The sequence below is a fragment of the Notolepis coatsorum genome (assembly GCF_963971535.1).
Source record: "Notolepis coatsorum genome assembly, chromosome: 7".
Lineage (NCBI taxonomy): Eukaryota > Metazoa > Chordata > Actinopteri > Aulopiformes > Paralepididae > Notolepis > Notolepis coatsorum.
The window spans coordinates 157678209-157700958 of NC_140171.1; the positions used below are offsets into that span (position 1 = coordinate 157678209).

Genomic DNA, 22750 nt, shown 5'->3' on the forward strand with positions numbered 1-22750 from the left:
TGACTGTGCTGCACCGAGTGAATCCACAGTCACTTGCTCCTCAATGGGAAACTAACCTAGATTTACCATGAAGGACTGGTTCTGGCCGAACCGTTCGTTATACAAGTATCACAGAGACATTACAAAGGTGCTCACAGTTGCACGAGGGGTTCGCACAGAGATACGGGATGGTTTGAAAGCTCGGCGTTGCTAATAAATATTTTTAATATTTTTTTATAAACTGCTCAAAGCGGCATTATTTCCGCCGTTGGGTGATCACAGCGCCTGCGCACCATCCCGTATCTCTGGATTCACTCGGTGCAGCGCAGCAGCGCCGAGGCTCACCATACGAGAAATATTCAGTTTCAATCTGTTTGCGCATTTAGTATACAGTCACAGTGTTCGACTTACATGATGATTTGCTCCATTTTGATGTAAACGCCGAAGAATAATCCTCACAATGTTATCCAATATCCAGCCTGAATTTTTCAAGGGCTTTCGAAAAAGCCGCCTCCCCCAACATGTCGTATACGTCATGCCGACGAACCGTGGCCCGTGGGCACTGGATCAAACCATTAAAGTGGGGGGTCACACAATCTTTGGAAACTTAAAAACTTGCTATTAAGTGTCATTGCGTATTATTAATTTGATTGAAATTACTTAGTTATGGTTAGATTTATATATGGGGGGGGGGGTATATCATATTTTTCATATGATCAAAAAGTGGGGGAGCAAAACCAGCGTTTGCCCCCCCCATGTTCAATAGTCGTAGAGCAAATGCTCCTCGTGCTCTATTGCGCAGGCGTCTATGGATAGTAGTGTTGCTATGGATGATCGATATGTGGAGAATAAAACAGGCAAAATAGTTGGTATGTATGAACATACAGTACATGTAATAAAACACAAATATATTAATCAATAATGTTCAGAAAAAGGGTTAATCCACAGTTTTTCAAAACTACAATAAACCGGACCGCAAATTACATCTGGTCATAAATCAATATCTCCAGACTGTTCTACAAAAGTAGCGTTTTTATTTTCAAATGTATTCAAGTATAAACATCATAACCATGTCACAACAGCATTTATAATGTATATTATCATCAATACGTCAGTTTAGGAATAGGTTAAAGTGTTATTAGATAGATTTTCCTTTTCGAAATGTCTGTCTATTTTGCGAGGGGCGACCATTTTGGAAAACCTTGAATCATGGGAATTGTAATTTTTTTCTGCCATTTTGCTCTGATTGGCCACTGACCTACGCTAGTTACGCCCCCCTTATCTACGCCAGTTATCTACGCCAGTTCTGCATGCCCAACTCTACTAACAGCCTGCAGCCTGCTCGCTAGTTCTGCCTCTACTAACAGCCTGCATTATCCAATTCATATCAATCGAAATAACGTATTGTTTTCATCTCTCTATATTAACGGCTCGCCCTGCATTATCCAATTCATATCAATCGAAATAACGTATTGTTTTCATCTCTCTATATTAACGGATCGCTAGTTCTGCCTCTACTAACAGCCTGCATTATCCAATTCATATCAATCGAAATAACGTATTGTTTTCATCTCTCTATATTAACGTGATTCCATCAACACAACATAAATGTTCAAAACACGACAAGACGCGTGGGGGGCAGCAAGAGGGGGTACAGACCGAAGAGACAATATTTTAGCAACAAAGAAATAAAAAAAATCATTACAGAGAGCAGGCGATGGTACAACAGTCAAGAGTATTAAACAGAACCCTGGGTTTACTAATATTCTTAAAGATACAGTACGATTGGAGATATACTCAGTTTTAGCAGCCTTCATGGCTCTCTGGTACTCCATTAGACAGTCCTGTACAATCCCAAACGAGACATGCAACTTGTCCTTCTTCCACTTTCTTTCAGCACGCCTACATGAACTTGAACAACAAGCTATTGTTGTGCTAACAACATACCGACACCCAGCTTGTTAGCCAGCATGAATGCCCGATGTAGAAGGCATAGACGCAGGTCGCTTGTTGGCCGGCATGAGTGCCCGATTTGGGGTGGTTCTCTCCTCTTTGTGTGTTCATGCGACAATAGTGGTGGTTGTAGGGTGTTTGAGCTTGTAGCGTTAGTTAGCTCATAGCTATCGTTAGCTTCTAACAGTGTATACACAATATGTACAACGACACAATGATCAAACACCTTATAACTACTACTATTGTCATGTCCATAAGTTCCCTGGCAGAATACTTGTGAGGACAAGGGTATACAAGGAGGAGAGAACCATTTTAAAATCGGGCATTCATGCCGGCTAACAAGCTGGGTGTCGGTATGTTGTTAGCACAACAATAGCTACCAAGCTAAGCTATGTTAGCTTCTAACGGTGTATACACAATAATATTTAATGTTAATGTTTAATGCTTTCCCATTGTTTAAACTTTGTAAAACCCACACACACATATGGAGGATGATCTACGGAGTTGATTTATATAATAAAAAATAAATAAAAAAATGGAGTTATGAGGTTTTGTCCCGACAGCAGCGATATGTATAACGACACAATGATTTACATTATTACATATGGTCACGTGGTTGTGGCTTTTACAAATAGTGGTTAGCTTTAGAGATGGATGGCTATGATCACAGAGCATTGGCAATAGTGTTGTTAGATGAAACAGAATCATTCATCACTCGGCTAGTAGTAGCAAGGCTCTCTGCCTGCCACTAGCTGTGTGTGACTCTCAGCCATAAGGGGGGCGTGCTAGCGTAGGGTCACGTGGGCTTAGTGGCCAATCAGAGGAACCCGGAAACCGAACAGCGTTGTAGAAGGCATAGGTGCGTCCAGTCCACCTGTGACACATGGTTTTCTCCACAGAAATCACCAGGAGAGATCAGACGTTCTCTGTGGTCAGTCTGCCCAGGATCATCAAACAGACCTGGACTCCATATTCATGGTGAGTTCTGAAGTTCATTAGACAATTAATGTAAAATGTTCAGTCAAATTAATGGAAGAACAAATGTAAATGTAAGGGGGTAGGGATCTATACGTTTAGCTTCCCTCTACTCCTTTTTTGGACATGTCTGCTAAGAAAATACATTGCTCTTGACTTTTTGTTTATAATTCCTTTTTTGAATGTTTTTTTTAATTGTTTAAAAAAAAATAAAGAATGTTGTTGTTATGATTGTTCTGTTTGACGGAGCTAGATACCGTGATTTGTGTGAAGGAATATGAAGAATACATATAATAAATAAACGTTTTCCTTCATTCATTCATTCATTCATTAATAATGATATAATTAGATTCTGAGTAAAGCAAATCCAGATATTTGTTTTTTAAACACATATTATAGAATAGTTGCTGAAAACATGTGAGGAAATGGTGAACTATGTAGAACTGAGTTGTGGAGTTATTCTGTTAAACTGTATTGACACACTGGAGCCATCCTTATCATAACCCCTCCCCTAACACTATATGAAACTAGAGCGCATCAGCATGGTTTCCCCAGAGTTGATACAGTAGCTTACAGTACCAGTGAAGAATCCTATTATCTGTTTCAGCTGCTTCAGGAGAACATCATGACTTGTATCTGTTTCAGCTGCTTGAGGAGAACATCATGACTTTTGTGAAGAAGGAGTTGAAGGGGTTCCAGAGGATTCTGAGTCCAGATTACCCAGAGTGCTTAGATAGTGAGAGGGAGGAGGAGCAGAGGAGCGCCAGAGAGGGAGCTCTGAAGATCACACTCCACTTCCTGAGGAGCATGAAGCAACATGAGCTGGCTGTCACTCTGGAGAGCAGTAAGAGACTCTGTCTTCACTAGTTTAATATGATGATATGTCTCTAGAGAGCAGTAAGAGACTCTGTCTTCACTAGTTTAATATGATGATATGTCTCTAGAGAGCAGTAAGAGACTCTGTCTTCACTAGTTTAATATGATGATATGTCTCTGGAGAGCAGTAAGAGACTCTGTCTTCACTCGTTTAATATGATGATATGTCTCTAGAGAGCAGTAAGAGACTCTGTCTTCACTAGTTTAATATGATGATATGTCTCTAGAGAGCAGTAAGAGACTGTCTTCACTAGTTTAATATGATGATATGTCTCTAGAGAGCAGTAAGAGACTCTGTCTTCACTAGTTTAATATGATGATATGTCTCTAGAGAGCAGTAAGAGACTCTGTCTTCACTAGTTTAATATGATGATATGTCTCTGGCAGTAAGAGACTCTGTCTTCACTAGTTTAATATGATGATATGTCTCTGGAGAGCAGTAAGAGACTCTGTCTTCACTAGTTTAATATGATGATATGTCTCTAGAGAGCAGTAAGAGACTCTGTCTTCACTAGTTTAATATGATGATATGTCTCTAGAGAGCAGTAAGAGATTCTGTCTTCACTAGTTTAATATGATGATATGTCTCTAGAGAGCAGTAAGATACTCTGTCTTCACTAGTTTAATATGATGATATGTCTCTAGAGAGCAGTAAGAGACTCTGTCTTCACTAGTTTAATATGATGATATGTCTCTAGAGAGCAGTAAGAGACTATGTCTTCACTAGTTTAATATGATGATATGTCTCTGGAGAGCAGTAAGAGACTCTGTCTTCACTAGTTTAATATGATGATATGTCTCTAGAGAGCAGTAAGAGACTGTCTTCACTAGTTTAATATGATGATATGTCTCTAGAGAGCAGTAAGAGACTCTGTCTTCACTAGTTTAATATGATGATATGTCTCTGGAGAGCAGTAAGAGACTCTGTCTTCACTAGTTTAATATGATGATATGTCTCTGGAGAGCAGTAAGAGACTCTGTCTTCACTAGTTTAATATGATGATATGTCTCTGGAGAGCAGTAAGAGACTGTCTTCACTAGTTTAATATGATGATATGTCTCTAGAGAGCAGTAAGAGACTCTGTCTTCACTAGTTTAATATGATGATATGTCTCTAGAGAGCAGTAAGAGACTCTGTCTTCACTAGTTTAATATGATGATATGTCTCTGGCAGTAAGAGACTCTGTCTTCACTAGTTTAATATGATGATATGTCTCTGGAGAGCAGTAAGAGACTCTGTCTTCACTAGTTTAATATGATGATATGTCTCTAGAGAGCAGTAAGAGACTCTGTCTTCACTAGTTTAATATGATGATATGTCTCTAGAGAGCAGTAAGAGACTCTGTCTTCACTAGTTTAATATGATGATATGTCTCTAGAGAGCAGTAAGAGACTCTGTCTTCACTAGTTTAATATGATGATATGTCTCTGGCAGTAAGAGATTCTGTCTTCACTAGTTTAATATGATGATATGTCTCTGGAGAGCAGTAAGAGACTCTGTCTTCAATAGTTTAATATGATGATATGTCTCTAGAGAGCAGTAAGAGATTCTGTCTTCACTAGTTTAATATGATGATATGTCTCTAGAGAGCAGTAAGATACTCTGTCTTCACTACTTTATTATATTTCTCTCTGGATAACAGTAAAATAGTGTCTTTACTATTTGAATAATAGATGGATGTCAGTAGGGGAAATTATAAATGTATACATTCGAAAACCTCTCGGTAAATATATATTCCCCAGTAGTTATGTGGTAAAACTGGTGATTATTTAATGTTGGTATGAAATGCTGAGCACTGGTGTAAATTAAATACACAACACACAAAATCAGGACCAGTTGTGGCCAGGTTGTCAAACCACTAATATATTATTAAGCAATAATGACTGTAGATAACAGAATGACACAGAATATACAAAAGTCTATACGTTATATGTTTCCCACATTTACCAAAAAAATACATTATTGATATCATTGCTGATGAATTTAAGACTGTGTGCCATTATTACTACAAAATGTAATAATTGTGAAAGCCCCTTGAATATTGAAGAGCACTGCTCAAAATTGAACTATTTTATCACTGTTCTATGTTAAATACCCTGTTGTATGTCTGTTCCATTTTATAATTCTTAGTTTATTTCTAAACCGAATCATTTTAAACTATTTTTGTACTGAATGAAACTGTAAACAGAGAACCTATTGGGATACTAGGTCCTAATGTGAAACACTGTGATTTACCTTACCTTGCTCATGCTCGCTTATGACTATATTTTTTACTGTTGTAAATCACTTTGAACTGCAACTTCTGTATGAAAAGTGCTATACAAATAAAGTATTATTATTATATTATTATATATTTTTTTTTTTATTGGTCTTTTTCCCCCTCCTTTTTCCTCCGATTTTCTCCCATCCCAATGTTAGTCGTTATGCCAATTCCCAATCCCCTTCCTGGTCGCTGCGCACTTACCCCCCCACAGTCGGTCTGGGAGAGTGGAGGCTATCACGTGCTTCCTCCGACACACGTCCAGCCAATCAACCGCTTCTTTTCACCTGGCAGCGCGGATTCTCACTGAGAGGGCGTAGCGTGTGGAAGGATCACACTATCCCACTTAGATCATATCCGCGCTTAGCAGGCGCCCCGACCGAACTGTAGGAGTCGCTGTTTACAACGACCCGGACCCACCCCGCCAGCTTCTCCCACCCTCTAATACTGCCAATTGTATTAGTGTGAACGGCCAGCCAAGCTGGTGACAACCCCGGAGCTGTGAGCTGGATTCGAACAGGCGAATCCAGCGTCTCCGGGGTTGGTGATGAACGCAATCTCCGTTACGCCACCTGACCGCCCATTATTATATTATTATTAATGTTGTCTATGTTTTCTATCTTCATTCAGAGACTCTTCCTGTGAAGTGTCATCGTAAACTCAAATCTAAGTTGAAGAAGACGTGCCAGTCTTTGTCTGAGGGAATCGCTAAAGAAGGAAACCCAACCCTTCTGAATCAGATGTACACAGAGAACCACATCTCAAAGGGAGGGAGTGGAGAGGTCAACACTGAACATGAGGTCAGACTGATCCAAGCAGCATCCAGGAAGCCAGCGAGCCCAGAAACACTGATCAAACCTGAAGACATCCTTACATCTGGATGGAGAGTGATGATGACAAAGGGAGTGGCTGGCATTGGTAAAACAGTCTTAACACAGAAGGTCACTCTGGACTGGGCTGAAGGAAAAGCCCACCAGCATGTACACTTCATGTTTCCATTCACGTTCAGAGAGCTGAACCCACTGAAGGGGAAACAATACAGCTTGGTGGAACTTCTTAATCACTTCTTCTTGGAAACCAAACAAGCAGGAATCCGCAGCTACGATGAGTTCACAGTTGCGTTCATCTTTGATGGTCTGGATGAGTGTCGACTTCCTCTAGACTTCCACAACAACAAGGTCTGCACTGATGTCACAGAGCCAACCTCAGTGGGCGTGCTGCTGACAAACCTCATCAAGGGTAATCTGCTTCCCTCTGCTCACCTCTGGATAACTTCCCGACCTGCAGCAGCCAATCAGATTCCTCCTGAGTGTGTTGACATGGTAACAGAGGTACGGGGGTTCACTGACCCACAGAAGGAGGAGTACTTCAGGAAGAGATTCAGTGATGAGGAGCTGGCCAGCAGAATCATCTCACACATCAAGACATCAAGGACCCTCCACATCATGTGCCACATCCCAGTCTTCTGTTGGATCACTGCTACAGTTCTGGAGAACATGCTGAGAACAGATGAGAGAAGAGAGCTGCCAAAGACCCTGACTGAGATGTACGTCCACCTCCTGGCGTTTCAGTCCATACAGGCGAATAAGAAGTATCATGGCAGCGTTGAGACAGATCCACACTGGAATGAAGAGAGCAAGAAGATCATTCTGTCTCTGGGAAAACTGGCTTTTGAACAGCTGGAGAAAGGCCACCTGATCTTCTATGAAGAAGACCTGACAGAGTGTGGCATTGATGTCAGAGAAGCCTCGGTGTACTCAGGAGTGTTCACACAGATCTTCAGAGAAGAGAGAGGGCTGCACCAGGAGACGGTGTTCAGCTTTGTCCATCTGAGCATTCAGGAGTTTCTAGCTGCTCTTCATGTCTTTCTCTCATTCATCAGCAGAGGTGTCAATCTCCTGTCTGAACCAGGGTCAACCTCCTGGAAGACGCTCTATCGGCCTGCTGTGGACAAGCTGGTAAAACACACACCTGAAGACAACCTCTTCTATCGGTCTGCTGTGGACAAGGCCTTACAGAGTGAGAATGGACACCTGGACCTGTTCCTCCGCTTCCTGCTGGGTCTCTCACTGAAGACCAATCGGACTCTGCTACGAGGCCTGCTGCTGACACAGACAGGAAGCGGCTCAAGGATCAATGAGGAAACAGTCACTTACATCAAGCAGAAGATCAGGGAGAATCTGTCTTCAGAGAGAAGCATCAATCTGTTCCACTGTCTGAATGAGCTGAATGACCAGTCTCTGGTGAAAGAGATCCAACAGTACCTGAGCTCAGGAAGGCTCTCCACTGACGAACTCTCCCCTGCTCAGTGGTCAGCTCTGGTCTTTGTGTTGCTGACATCAGAAGAGAAGCTGGACGTGTTTGAGCTGAAGAAATACTCTGCTTCAGAGGAGGCTCTTCTGAGGCTGCTGCCAGTGGTCAAAGACTCGAATATATCTCTGTGGGTACATTTATATCTTAATACATTGTATTCTCTTAATGCTTTTTACACGTATTATTATTATTATTATTATTATTATTATTATTATTATTATTATTATTATTATTATTATTATTATTATTATTATTATTATTATTATTATTATTATTATTATGTATTAAGAAATAATATAGCACGTTTCAATGTAACTAATGGTATCTCTATTGCATATCCAGACTTGGTGACTGTAACCTCTCAGAGAGATGCTGTGAAGCTCTGGCCTCAGTTCTCAGCTCCAACCCCTCCCACCTGAGAGAGCTGGACCTGAGTAACAACAAGCTGCAGGATTCAGGAGTGAAGCTGCTCTCTGCTGGTCTGGAGGATCCACACTGTAGACTGGAGACTCTCAGGTTAGTGTTCCTGGACCAGTTCAACAGACAACCATGTAAAACATATTTTAAAAACATCAGATGAATAAGAAATATGTACATTTGGTATGTTGGTTAAATACTAGTACCTCTGTGTGTGTGTGTGTGTGTGTGTGTGTGTGTGTGTGTGTGTGTGTGTGTGTGTGTGTGTGTGTGTGTGTGTGTGTGTGTGTGTGTGTGTGTGTGTGTGTGTGTGTGTGTGTGTGTGTGTGTGTGTGTGTGTGTGTGTGTGTGTGTGTGTGTGTGTGTGTGTGTGTGTGTAGGCTCGCAGGCTGTCTGGTCACAGAGGAAGGCTGTGCTTCTCTGGTCTCAGTTCTGAGCTCCAACCCCTCCAACCTGAGAGAGCTGGACCTGAGCTACAACAAGCTGCAGGATTCTGGAATGAAGCTGCTCTCTGCTGGACTGGAGGATCCACACTGTAGACTGCAGACTCTCAGGCCAGTTGAATCTGTTTTATTCTATGTTGATCTTATATGATTATATGTTAGATTTATGCTGTTCTCTCTGGTCTGTGTTCTTCCTCTGTCATATTAGCAGTGCCGTCTGGGAGAAATGCGAGTCCCTGTGCGAAATTTTAATGTGAGGCCCTGTTGTGCAAAATGTTTTTTATTAATTAATTAATTAATACTTATTTTTGCCTTAAATTTCCTAAAAAATATTAAATCAGGTTGTCGTCTCCATAGGCGCCGATTTATGTTTCTGCCACGCCCAAGATAAACTTTCTGCAATAACCATAGCCTACATCAGGGGTCGGCAATTAGGTTTGACCGCGGGCCAATTTTCCCCCAAGCCATTGTATGGCGGGTCAGAACCAAAAACAATGGCTAATTTAATATAATGATAGTGAAGAATGTTTAACTCTGTCAAAATAAACGAGCTGCATAGGTGGCATAATAAACTGTAAACGACATATACATGTTTGTCTTTTTTCCATTGTATTATAAAGCGCCTCTCTCTATCGGTCTATCCTACATTACACGCAACCGTCTATCTGACGGCCACGGACCGGTTTAATGTTGAATGTTTAATGTTAAAACTATCGATTTATATGGAATTCGTTAAACGTATCCGTTGTCTCTTAGTATTATACTTATTATTAAACGTATTATTTATTTCTCCCAAATGAATGTTCCGAAAGTCCGTCTGTGGGCAGTCGGCCCGACATTAAACAGCAGTCTGTTATAATCACATTTAACATGTTAAGAATTTTAGGAGCGAACGAATTTCGTTAGAATGGACATTTGTATTAATTACATCAAGCGGATAACTGAGAAATTCGGCACTACTGGTGAATGATACCGTTAATACGGCACAGAGAAAGAGAGAGAGAGCGAGAGAGCGAGAGCGAGAGAGAGAGAGAGAGAGCAAGAGCGAGAGAGAGCGAGAGAGAGAGAGAGAGAGAGAGAGAGAAAGAGAGAGACCACGTGGGTTCATATTAACACAACAGAATGAACAGAATGAGAGAGACAGAGAGAGAGAGAGAGAGAGAGAGAGAGAGAGAGAGAGAGAGAGATAGAGAGAGAGAGAGACCACGGCAGGTTCATATTAACACAACAGAACAGAATGAACAGAATGAGAGAGACAGAGAGAGAGATCACGGCAGGTTCATATTAACACAACAGAACAGAATGAACAGAATGAGAGAGAGACCACGGCAGGTTCATATTAACACAACAGAACAGAAAGACACAACTCACCATAACGCAGAATCAATGGGAGCCCTGGGCTTGTTTTCTGTTTCGGTGTCCTCAAATCCCTGCTAATGTTTGAAACTGTCAAATGTCCACTCGCCGCCCCCACAATTCCATATTGGCATTGAATGCAGCTACTTTATCTGCCAACTTGAACAGTTGTGTGGCCTCGCCATCCTCCTCATCTTCACTGCTCTTCACATTTGTCACCTGGGGCTGGGCAGCCCTGGTGCTGCTAGCTTCGCTTGCTAGCTTCTCCAAAGCATAATTCCCATTTTCGGTTGTCCCGACGCCGCGAGGCCCTGTGGCTGCTTCGGTCGGGTCGCTGATTTTTGTGATAAATTTATCAAATGAACCTCTCAGCGAGGTATTGAACACTTCTTTTTTCTTTGTTCATTCCCTGAGGCAAATTTCCACCCTTTATCGCGTTCTCTCGTCGACATTGTGTTTACAAAATAAAAAAAAAAACACTCTGACTCAGTCACACCCTCCACCTTACTACACACCTGTGACCACCAGTCCACGTGCCAGCGCTTAATGGCTGCTTTTTTATATATAGAGCGCCGCTTGATAGATGACGCACACAGTCACGCTGTCGCAGGCATAGTGAGGCAGGTGTCTAATGTGAAATATATAAGCATGGATGTAAGCAAAACTAGGTAACATTTTAGGTCTGTGATGGAAAGTGATTGTTAACATTATATTTATTTTAATTTTTATATAAAAATTTTTTTTTTATTTGTTCCTCCCACGAGGCCTCCTAGGTGCGAGGCCCTGTGCGACCGCACCTCTCGCACGCCCCTTGCAGCGGCCCTGCATATTAGTAGTCATATTCTATTATATTCTCCACTGTTCTATTAATCTTCTTCAGGTTGAAGCAAAACAGCCTCACAGTGAAATGCTGTAAGGAGTTATCATCAGTTCTGAGCTCCAACCCCTCCCACCTGAGAGAGCTGGACCTGAGTAACAACGCCCTGCAGGATTCTGGAGTGAAGCTGCTCTCTGCTGGACTGGAGGATCCACACTGTAGACTGCAGACTCTCAGGTCAGTTGAATCTGTTTTATTCTATGTTGATCTTATATGATTATATGTTAGATTTATGCTGTTCTCTCTGGTCTGTGTTCTTCCTCTGTCATATTAGCAGCGCCGTCTGGGAGAAATGCGAGTCCCTGTGCGAAATTTAAATGTGAGGCCCTGTTGTGCGAAATGTTTTAATTCATTAATTAAGTAATACTTCTTTTTGCCTTAAATTTCCTAAAAAATATTAAATCAGGTTGTCGTCTCCATAGGCGTCGATTTATGTTTCTGCCACGCCCAAGATAAACTTTCTGCAATAACCATAGCCTACATCAGGGGTCGGCAATTAGGTTTGGCCGCGGGCCAATTTTCCCCCAAGCCATTGTATGGCGGGCCAGAACCAAAAACAATGGCTAATTTAATATAATGATAGTGAAAAATGTTTAACTCTGTCAAAATAAACGAGCTGCATAGGTGGCATAATAAACTGTAAACGACATATACATGTTTGTCTTTTTTCCATTGTATTATAAAGCGCCTCTCTCTATCGGTCTATCCTACATTACACGCAACCGTCTACCTGACGGCCACGGACCGGTTTAATGTTGAATGTTTAATGTTAAAACTATCGATTTATATGGAATTCGTTAAACTTATTGTCTCTTATTATTATACTTATTAATAAACGTATTATTTATTTCTCCCAAATGAATGTTCCGAAAGTCCGTCTGTGGGCAGTCGGCCCGACATTAAACAGCAGTCTGTTATAATCACATTTAACATGTTAAGAATTTTAGGAGCGAACGAATTTCGTTAGAATGGACATTTGTATTAGTTACATCAAGCGGATAACTGATAAATTCGGCACTACTGGTGAATGATACCATTAATACGGCACAGAGAGAGAGAGAGAGAGAGAGAGAGAGAGAATGAATGAATGAATGAATGAATGAATGAATGAATGAAAACTTTATTAACAGATTGCAGAATGGGTACAGTGCAGTACAGCTCAATACATACAATTGTTAAGGGGATGCAGACCAGAGAAAGACTTTCGTCTTGTTTACACCAGGGTCCCCCATTTCCAATTCATCGTAACATATATGACATACATGGCATACAGATAGACAGTACTGCTACATCTATACATTTATGACATACCAGATTTGCAATTACAGTACTGTATTTGTGATACAAAAAGAGTCCAGAAAGAAAAGAGTATATACATTAGGCGTAGAAACTGTACATTGGATTGGGTAGGTGGGGGTGGGACTGTACATTGGAGGTGGTTGGGGGGGGGGGGGGGGGGGGGGGTAGGAGTGGGGGTAGAGAGAGAGACAGAGACAGAGACAGAGACAGAGACAGAGAGAGAGACCACGGCAGGTTCATATTAACACAACAGAACAGAAAGACACAACTCACCATAACGCAGAATCAATGGGAGCCCTGGGCTTGTTTTCTGTTTCGGTGTCCTCAAATCCCTGCTAATGTTTGAAACTGTCAAATGTCCACTCGCCGCCCCCACAATTCCATATTGGCATTGAATGCAGCTACTTTATCTGCCAACTTGAACAGTTGTGTGGCCTCGCCATCCTCCTCATCTTCACTGCTCTTCACATTTGTCACCTGGGGCTGGGCAGCCCTGGTGCTGCCAGCTTCGCTTGCTAGCTTCTCCAAAGCATAATTCCCATTTTCGGTTGTCCCGACGCCGCGAGGCCCTGTGGCTGCTTCGGTCGGGTCGCTGATTTTTTTGATAAATTTATCAAATGAACCTCTCAGCGAGGTATTAAACACATATTTTTTCTTTGTTCATTCCCTGAGGCAAATTTCCACCCTTTATCGCGTTCTCTCGTCGACATTGTGTTTAAAAAATAAAAAAAACACCACTCTGACTCAGTCACACCCTCCACCTTACTACACACCTGTGACCACCAGTCCACGTGCCAGCGCTTAATGGCTGCTTTTTTATATATAGTGCGCCGCTTGATAGATGACGCACGCAGTCACGCTGTCGCAGGCATAGTGAGGCAGGTGTCTAATGTGAAATATATAAGCATGGATGTAAGCAAAACTAGATTTTAGGTCTGTGATGGAAAGTGATTGTTAACATTATTTTTATTTTTATTTTTCTATATGCAATTTTTTTTGTTTTCTTTTATTATTTTTTTTCGCGAGGCCTCCTAGGTGCGAGGCCCTGTGCGACCGCACCTCTTGCACGCCCCTTGCAGCGGCCCTGCATATTAGTAGTCATATTCTATTATATTCTCCACTGTTCTATTAATCTTCTTCAGGTTGAAGCAAAACAGCCTCACAGTGAAATGCTGTAAGGAGTTATCATCAGTTCTGAGCTCCAACCCCTCCCACCTGAGAGAGCTGGACCTGAGTAACAACGACCTGCAGGATTCTGGAGTGAAGCTGCTCTCTGCTGGACTGGAGGATCCACACTGTAGACTGGAGACTCTCAGGTTAGTGTTCCTGGACCAGTTCAACAGACAACCATGTAAAACATCTTTTAGAAACATCAGATGAATAAGAAATATGTACATTTGGTGTGTTGGTTAAATACTAGTATCTGTGTGTCTGTGTGGTTTTCACTTATGTGTGTGTGTGTGTGTGTGTGTGTGTGTGTGTGTGTGTGTGTGTGTGTGTGTGTGTGTGTGTGTGTGTGTGTGTGTGTGTGTGTGTGTGTGTGTGTGTGTGTGTGTGTGTGTGTGTGTGTGTGTGTGTGTGTGTGTGTGCATGTGTGTGTATATATGTGAGTGTGTGTGTGTGTGTGTGTGTGTGTGTGTGTGTGTGTGTGTGTGTGTGTGTGTGTGTGTGTGTGTGTGTGTGTGTGTGTGTGTGTGTGTGTGTGTGTGTGTGTGTGTGTGTGTGTGTGTGTGTGTGTGTGTGTGTGTGTGTGTGTGTGTGTGTGTGTGTGTGTGTGTGTGTGTGTGTGTGTGTGTGTTCTCAAGTTTCAAGTTTCTCAAGTTTCTTTAATAGTTGTCATTAGGGGTGGGAATCACCAGTTTCATCATGATACGATACGATATCGATTCTTTGGACAACGATACGATATTTGCCGATATCACAAAGTCTCTCACGATACAATACGATACGATTAGATTCAGGTGCCTGCGATCGATATGAGATGATATCATATGCCCATTTAACACAATCAGTAACATTTAGATCAACAAAAAAAAGGTAATGAAAATATCATTTGACATTTGTATTTTTGAGCTCTTCCAGACATTTAAAGGAAAATCAATCTATTGTTTTTAATACAAATAGACCTCCTGTTCACTGTAAAGTGCCACGTTTTTATATATTGAGCTTTAAACTTTAAGCTAAATTTTTTGGAACTCAAAACTCACAACCTCCCTCTCCCAAACCGTTCCTACAACAATTTGTTGATGTTGCATGATCATGTATAGGCCTACATTTATTATGTATTATATTGTTTATGTTTAAATAACATTTAAACATCAAACTCCTCTGACCTCATCTGGTCTTTCCAAAGACGTGCACACACACACACACACAGAAAGGGAGAATGCTATGCTGTAACATCTACACACACGGAGCTACTGCTGTTGTTCTTGGGCGGATATGAGACTCGCCACAGGATTTTCAAAATAAGTATCGATATGAATCGATCTTATTACATCGCATCGATCCGATTCGATTGTTGATAATTACATCGATGTATCGATCTGGATCGATGTATCGTCCCACCCCTAGTTGTCATACAGAAGTACAGAATACTTTTATACAAAATGCTTCTTACTGTTACGCTCCAGAGACTGTGCAAGACAAGATAAGTATGAAATAAAATAACATAGTATAGCATGTAAATTAGAAGTAAAAATGAGGTCAGTGTTCAGAATAGACATATGTACAATGTTCGATGCAGAATAGACGTAACTGAGTTACCATATAATATACAATATACTATGCAGTGTACTAATATACAATACTATATAGTGCAAAGCAGAAATGGGATGAGGTACAATTTAGGTACAATTTACAGTAGGTCTACGTGTTGTAGTGCAAATCCTTTATGAATAAATATAAAGTGTGTTTGTGTGATCTAAAGTGTGGAGAGTGGGTGCTGCAGTGTGTTGTTTGTTTAAGTGAGTGTGTGCATGTGGGCAGGGCCGCCTCAGGGGGTGTGCGAGCAGTGCAGTCGCACAGGGCCTCGTGGGAAGGGGGGCATCAAAAAAAAAAAAAAATTAAATAAAAAATGTTTGCGAGGCCCCCCTTCCCGCGAGGCCTTTTTTCATCACAGACCTAAAATCTAGTTTTGCTTATATGCTTATATATTTCACATTAGACACGTTTGTAGAATGTGTCTGACTTGTTCCTGGATCTGCGGCTCTGCAGCAGACATACTCACTATTGGAGCTCTGGGGCTCTGCAGCAGACATACTATTGGTTTCAACGAAGGGAGGGGTTACATCATGTGTACGCCGGCGTGCGTCAGCTGCGTTTGACTATTTCGCGCGTGCAGCTTTGGAGGTTATGCTTAGTTATGCCAGCCAAGACAAAGAGGACGGTCATTCGGCAGATGGACTGAAGATGAAAGTTGTTGCATGTTAGACAGTTCAGTCAGGCTAGCCATGTCGGCTTAGCTAAAGGCAGGGACAGCTAGTTAGCTTTAGCTACGTTATAATATCGAGTGCTAACGTGTGGTTCAGTCGGGATAGCCATGATGATGTCGGCTAGTAGCTAGCTTAGCTAAAGGCTAACTAGCGTTAGCTAACCTAGAGAGAGCGCGTGCAGCATTGTTATGCCAAGATGAAGAGGACGGTCATTCGGCAGATGAACTTCGTCAACTCCACGCGGTTGTCTCCATCCTCTTGGACGTTTGGTGAGTTTTTAATGCACTCTATTCTATTCCCGCCGTGGATATATCTCTCTCTCTCTCTCGGGAGCCAAACGGGCCGGCTAGCTGTTGTAGCCTAATGTTATATTGAGCCAAAGCGGGCCGGCTAGCTAACATAGCTAACGTTATATTGAGCCAAACGGGCCGGCTAGCTGTTGTAGTAGCTAACGGTGTGTGGCCTGGTGTCAGTACCTGGCTACTCTATTTGCAGTTAGCCTATTTAGCTGATGTCGGCCATTGGCTCCTTACTACTTTGTTTTCTCTGGTATAGACCCTCTTCTCTTTGGATTTAAGTGTTGATCTTTGTCCTTTTGGATCTATGTATATTCATGTTGCCTTTGTGAAGTTATCTTTTCCTTCTGTTTTGTTCTTCCATTAAAAGTTGAATATCCTTTAGGGGCTCATCTTTGCTTATCTCTCTCATACATGCTCTCTCTCTAACACACACACACAAACATGCTCTCTCTCTCTAACACACAAACACACATGCTCTCTCTCTCTCTCTCTCTCTTCCTAACACACACAGACATGCTCTATATCTCTCTCTAACGCACAAAATGACATGCTCTCTCTCTATATTTCTCTCTCTTTCTAACACACATATACATGCTCTCTCTCTAACACACACAAACAGACATGCTCTCTCTCTATCTCTCTCTTTCTAACACACACAGACATGCTCTATCTATCTCTCTCTCTTCAATTCAAATGGGCTTTATTTCACATTCTTGTATTTCTCCCAGTAGGTATGGGAGTTTTGAGTTATTGTCGATGTTTTCAAAGTCTCTTTGGGTGTTTGCAATTTGTGGGAAGTATGTCTTGGTATAGTGGGCAGGTTGTTAAGAAGTGGAGCTCGGTTTCCACCTCATCTTGTGTGCAGTGGGTCTGTCTTCGCTTGGGAGCCAGGTCTGCCTATGGCGGCCTTTCTCGATGGCTAGGCTGTGCTCGCTGAGTCTGTACCTAGTCAAGGATCTTCTTAGTATTGGGTCAGTCACAGTGCTCAGGTATTCTGCCACTGTGTACTCTCTGTTTAGGGCCAAATAGCATTTCAATTTGCTCTGGTTTTGGGTTGTTTCTTTCCAATGTGTCTCTCTCTCTCTCTCTCTCTCTCTCTCTCTCTCTCTCTGGCCTTGCTCTGGTGGAGGGTCAGGGGCATTGCCGGGTGTGTGCAGCGATAACACTGTATATTGACTGTAGAACGGGAGCTCTCTCTCGCTCTCTCTCTTGCTATATGTTGACTGTATCATGCCCAGCCTCGTGCAGCGCTATTATTTAAGAATATGTTGACTGTATGAAAAAAAAAATAAAAAAAAATTATATATATATATATATATATTTTTTACCTTTTAGGGGGGGGGGGGGCTCGCGTTTAAATCTCGCACAGGGCCTCGCATTTCTCCCAGGCGGCCCTGCGTGTGGGTGTGTGTGCTATGTGCATTTGATGGTTGTTGCATAGTGTTTATTGTTCGTTGAGCAGCCTGATGGCCTGGGGATAGAAGATTCTTCTGAGTCTTTCTGTGCTCGCCTTAAGACTCCGGTATCGCTTGCCTGACCGCAGCAGTTCAGTGTGTGTGTGTGTATATATGTGAATGTGTGTGTGTGTGTGTGTGTGTGTGTGTGTGTGTGTGTGTGTGTGTGTGTGTGTGTGTGTGTGTGTGTGTGTGTGTGTGTGTGTGTGTGTGTGTGTGTGTGTGTGTGTGTGTGTGTGTGTGTGTGTGTGTGTGTGTGTGTGTGTGTGTGTGTGTGTGTGTGTGTGTGTGTCTAACATCAGATGAATAAGAAATATGTACATTTGGTGTGTTGGTTAAATACTACCTGTGTGTCTGTGTGGTTTTCACTTGTGTATGTGTGTGTGTGTGTGTGTGTGTGTGTGTGTGTGTGTGTGTGTGTGTGTGTGTGTGTGTGTGTGTGTGTGTGTGTGTGTGTGTGTGTGTGTGTGTGTGTCTAACATCAGATGAATAAGAAATATGTACATTTGGTGTGTTGGTTAAATACTGCCTGTGTGTGTGTGTGTGTGTGTGTGTGTGTGTGTGTGTGTGTGTGTGTGTGTGTGTGTGTGTGTGTGTGTGTGTGTGTGTGTGTGTGTGTGTGTGTGTGTGTGTGTGTGTGTGTGTGTGTGTGTGTGTGTGTGTGTGTGTGTGTGTGTGTGTGTGTGTGTGTGTGTGTGTGTGTGTGTGTGTGTGTGTGTGTGTGTGTGTGTGTAGGCTCTCAGGCTGTCTGGTCACAGAGGAAGGCTGTGCTTCTCTGGCCTCAGCTCTGAGCTCCAACCCCTCCCACCTGAGAGAGCTGGACCTGAGCTACAATCACCCAGGAGACTCAGGAGTGAAGCTGCTCTCTGCTGCTCTGGAGGATCCACACTGTGGACTCGAGACTCTCCGGTAGGATATGGTACTTTAGGGGTTAATGGATGGTGTGTGTGTGTGTGTGTGTGTGTGTGTGTGTGTGTGTGTGTGTGTGTGTGTGTGTGTGTGTGCGTGTGTGTGCGTGCGTGTGTCTGTCTAAAGGTCTCTTGTGTCTACCTCTCCTACAGTGTTGACCATGGTGGACAGTGTTGGTTGAAACCAGGTCTCAGGAAATGTAAGTTGAGCTTGTTGTTCTGCACATGTACAGACTGAGCTTCCCTTCAGGATACGGAGGCATTTCATTAATAACAGAAGAACTCAGCTGATCAATTATAAAATAAATACAACAGGTTTATTCAGTTGAGGAAGTTAAAGCTGCATGAACTGGTTTTTAAACGAGGACCATGTAGACTCAACCACGTACGAATGCTCTTTCTTCTACTTGATCCTCGTGTCAGAAACGGTCAATGCAGCTTTAAACATCCTAGCGTGAATGAAGATGAGTATGATGTATTGTGTGATAAATCCTGTCATGGTCTCTCCATCAGATGCCTGTGAACTCACACTGGACCCAAACACAGCACACAACCTCCTCTCTCTGTCTGAGAGGAACAGAACGGCAACACGGGAACAACAGCGTCAGTCGTATCCTGATCACCCAGAGAGATTTGACTCCTATCCACAGGTGTTGTGTAGAGAGGGTCTGACTGGACGCTGTTACTGGGAGGTAGAGAAGAAAGGAAGGGTTCATATAGGAGTTACATATAGAAGCACCGGAAGGAAAGGAGCGGCTGCTGACTGTGGTCTTGGATTTAATGATAAGTCTTGGAGTCTGTATTGTCGTGATGATAGATACACTGCCTGGCACAATAACAGAAGAACACACATACCTGACCCCCCCCAGGGCTCCACCAGAGTAGGAGTGTATCTGGACTGTCCTGCTGGCACTCTGTCCTTCTACACAGTCTCCTCTGACACACTGACCCACCTACACACCTTCCTCTGCACTTTCACTGAGCCCCTCTACCCTGGGTTTAGGGTTTGGGATGAAGGCTGCTCTGTGACCCTGTGTCAGATAGAGTAGCTTCATGTGTCAGATAGAGTAGCTTCCTGTGTCAGATAGAGTAGCTTCATGTGTCAGATAGAGTAGCTTCATGTGTCAGATAGAGTAGCTTCATGTGTCAGATAGAGTAGCTTCCTGTGTCAGATAGAGTAGCTTCATGTGTCAGATAGAGTAGCTTCATGTGTCAGAGAGAGTAGCTTCATGTGTCAGAGAGAGTAGCTTCATGTGTCAGATAGCCAGTGGCGTCGCGTGGGTAAAATAACAGGAGAAGCCAAAAAAAATTGATTAAATCTTTTTTTATTAAATATTTTTATTCATTTTTATTCATTTTTTATTTTTATTTTTTTAAGTCAAGCAGCATACTGTACACTACAGTATGGCTCGGCGGCCAGTCAAACTTTCTTTTTATTTATTTAACAGATTGCAGAATGGGTACAATACAGTACGGCTCAATACACACAATTGTATAAGGGGATGCAGACCAGAGAAAGACGTTTGTCTTGTTTACATCAGGGTCATTAATACTGCCGGAGCATTGGTTAATTTTTGGTCCGATTTTTCCTTGCACGATTTTGCGCACCGCGTGGGAGCAAATTCGAGACACATATTCGGTTGCAAAAAGGTGTCCCACGGTCTCCTCTATGGCCGTGAATATTTTCACGCGGATCGGAATCAGTGCCCGTGGGACACTTTTCCGTTTCGGTGAGTTTATTCCACGCTTTCGGTTTTCCTTTTCTAAGCATTTTCGGGGCTACATGTGAATGAGTAAAAGTTGCGGGACGCCCAGATGTTTCCACCATAGAAAGCTTGCGTGGATCCCATAATAGGCTCACTTAATACAGCGTTTTTAAAATTATGCAACATTTTCAGGTTCGCGAGCCGACCTTTTCCCCTCGTTTTCGATGATGGAAGTGATTTAGGAAAAGCTTCGGCACGCCGAGAGGTACCCGTGGATTTAATCTCGCGAGGATCGAGGCAATATTCGGCCCGTGGGAGCAGTCACAGGTTAATACAATTTTCAGAGTGCAGAGGGGAGGTGTGCAGAGGGGATGCCAGACTGCGTCTATATTATCCCAGCCGAAGAGTGCAAGAGCGCTTCAACATTCTTCGCCGCGCATGCGCATGAGGTCCTCGCTTAGTTCAGACGCCCCATTCAACACGGTTAATCACAAACTCGAAACTCCGTTAAGCTCCAGAGAGAGAGGCTGAAAACCCACAGTTCTTGCCCGACGGATGGGAGCCGAATCGCGGATCCGAGTTTTTTGATGAATAGCCCCAAAACATGGAGGTTGCGAACGGTGCCGGCTTCGCTGACCAGAGCTCTCTCAGATTCAAAGTTTTAATTGCAGCCTGGAACATACATGTTTCGGAACCAATGTGTAACTAGACAGTTACAATATAACATTTATATTAACACTTTGAGCGCCACGCCGGGTTTTCCTTTTTACCCGCTGAATGCCACCATCGGCGCCAATGTTAACGTTAATATCGCCTAATCTATGTTTTAAATTATGGCTATGTGTCTAATCTGCCCATCGCATTATCAAAGACTATTTTCCAGTCAGTGCTGTCAAGGCAGATTGTTTTTTTATCGCGTCGTTTCCGTTTCAGAGCATTTAGAAAAGCACCCATTTTCAGATAAAAAACAGCCCATTATGGAGCATTCTATGAAAATCGTCTTTTACTGGAATATTCCACAACGTTGATATTCGTCTGCCTTTTTATGAATCGTTTTCAAATAAACGCTAGATGATCAATATTATACGTGCACGCAAGCACATTCGAGCCGCGCACGGATAATTCCCCCGTTGATTTCCTCTCGGACTTTTACAGTGAAACCGAAAGAAGACATTTCACAAAACAGCTTATAACTTCATCAAACTTACTCTGATTATCCTAACACTGATAACATAGAGTCCTTACCTGACATCAGATGGTATCCAACTGGTATATTCCAATTCCTGATCACCATTCGAAAAAATCGATAAGTGTATGGATCCAACGCGATACAGTAGAACTCCATGATCAGCGGGGCTCTGAGGTTCCAGAATGAACTGTGGTAACCCCGGCTGGATCAGTGGACTGGAAAATGTGGAGTACCGGATTTTTTTCCCCATTCATTTTCATTGAGTCCATTCCAAAATCACTTATGTCATCTGGGAGACGACAGGGGGCGCTTTTTGCCACAATGATCGCCGGCGCCGCTCCGACCGCTCGGCTATACTCGGGTAGGCTCGGGTGATGCAATAATGATTTCAGATCACTAAAAAAAAGAAGAAAAAAAAATCCGAGAAATCTCGTGAGTGGCTTTCAACCACCTATAAATAAACCTGAGTATTCTCGTGTGTGGCACGGAAAGTGTTAATTAACCCAGTTAATGCCTTAAGAGAAAGAGTCTGGTGGTCAATTACTAGGGAAATGTTGTGTCTTACTAATAATAACTAATTCCTTGGTCAATAGAAGTCTCTGTGATACTTTCTGAATATGATTTGGGAATGGGCAGGGTTATAATAGAAGAAAGACAGTGTAAACAATATAATTAACTCTGAATATAATAATGACGAAAAATAAACAGGATACACAACAAGGTGCACTACATATAACCTCATCTCATGCACCTTGTTGTGTATCCTGTTTATTTTTCGTCATTATTATATTCAGAGTTAATTATATTGTTTACACTGTCTTTCTTCTATTATAACCCTGCCCATTCCCAAATCATATTCAGAAAGTATCACAGAGACTTCTATTGACCAAGGAATTAGTTATTATTAGTAAGACACAACATTTCCATAGTAATTGACCACCAAAAAATGTTGATTTTAAATTTTTACTTTTTTTCTCTCTGCGCAGTTTTAGCTCTTGTTCTTGCTTGTAA

General features: G+C 42.3%; 1 protein-coding gene across 2 annotated transcripts; it reads left to right on the forward strand.

Moving 5' to 3' along the window:
* Positions 1-2890: 2890 nt before the first annotated feature.
* LOC311232314 (NLR family CARD domain-containing protein 3-like) lies at positions 2891-22295 on the forward strand. Of its 2 annotated transcripts, XM_084319068.1 has the most exons (10): positions 2891-2910; positions 3553-3751; positions 6675-8484; positions 8700-8873; positions 9155-9328; positions 11454-11627; positions 13892-14065; positions 18672-18845; positions 18998-19044; positions 19358-22295. In XM_084319068.1, the coding sequence occupies exons 1-10, from the start codon at positions 2908-2910 to the stop codon at positions 19891-19893; spliced, it is 3465 nt and encodes a 1154-aa protein (XP_084175194.1). In that variant the 5' UTR covers positions 2891-2907; the 3' UTR covers positions 19894-22295. The 2 variants fall into 2 exon arrangements, with proteins under 2 accessions (XP_084175194.1, XP_084175195.1); XM_084319069.1 differs by lacking the exon at positions 13892-14065.
* The last annotated feature ends 455 nt before the right edge of the window (positions 22296-22750 follow it).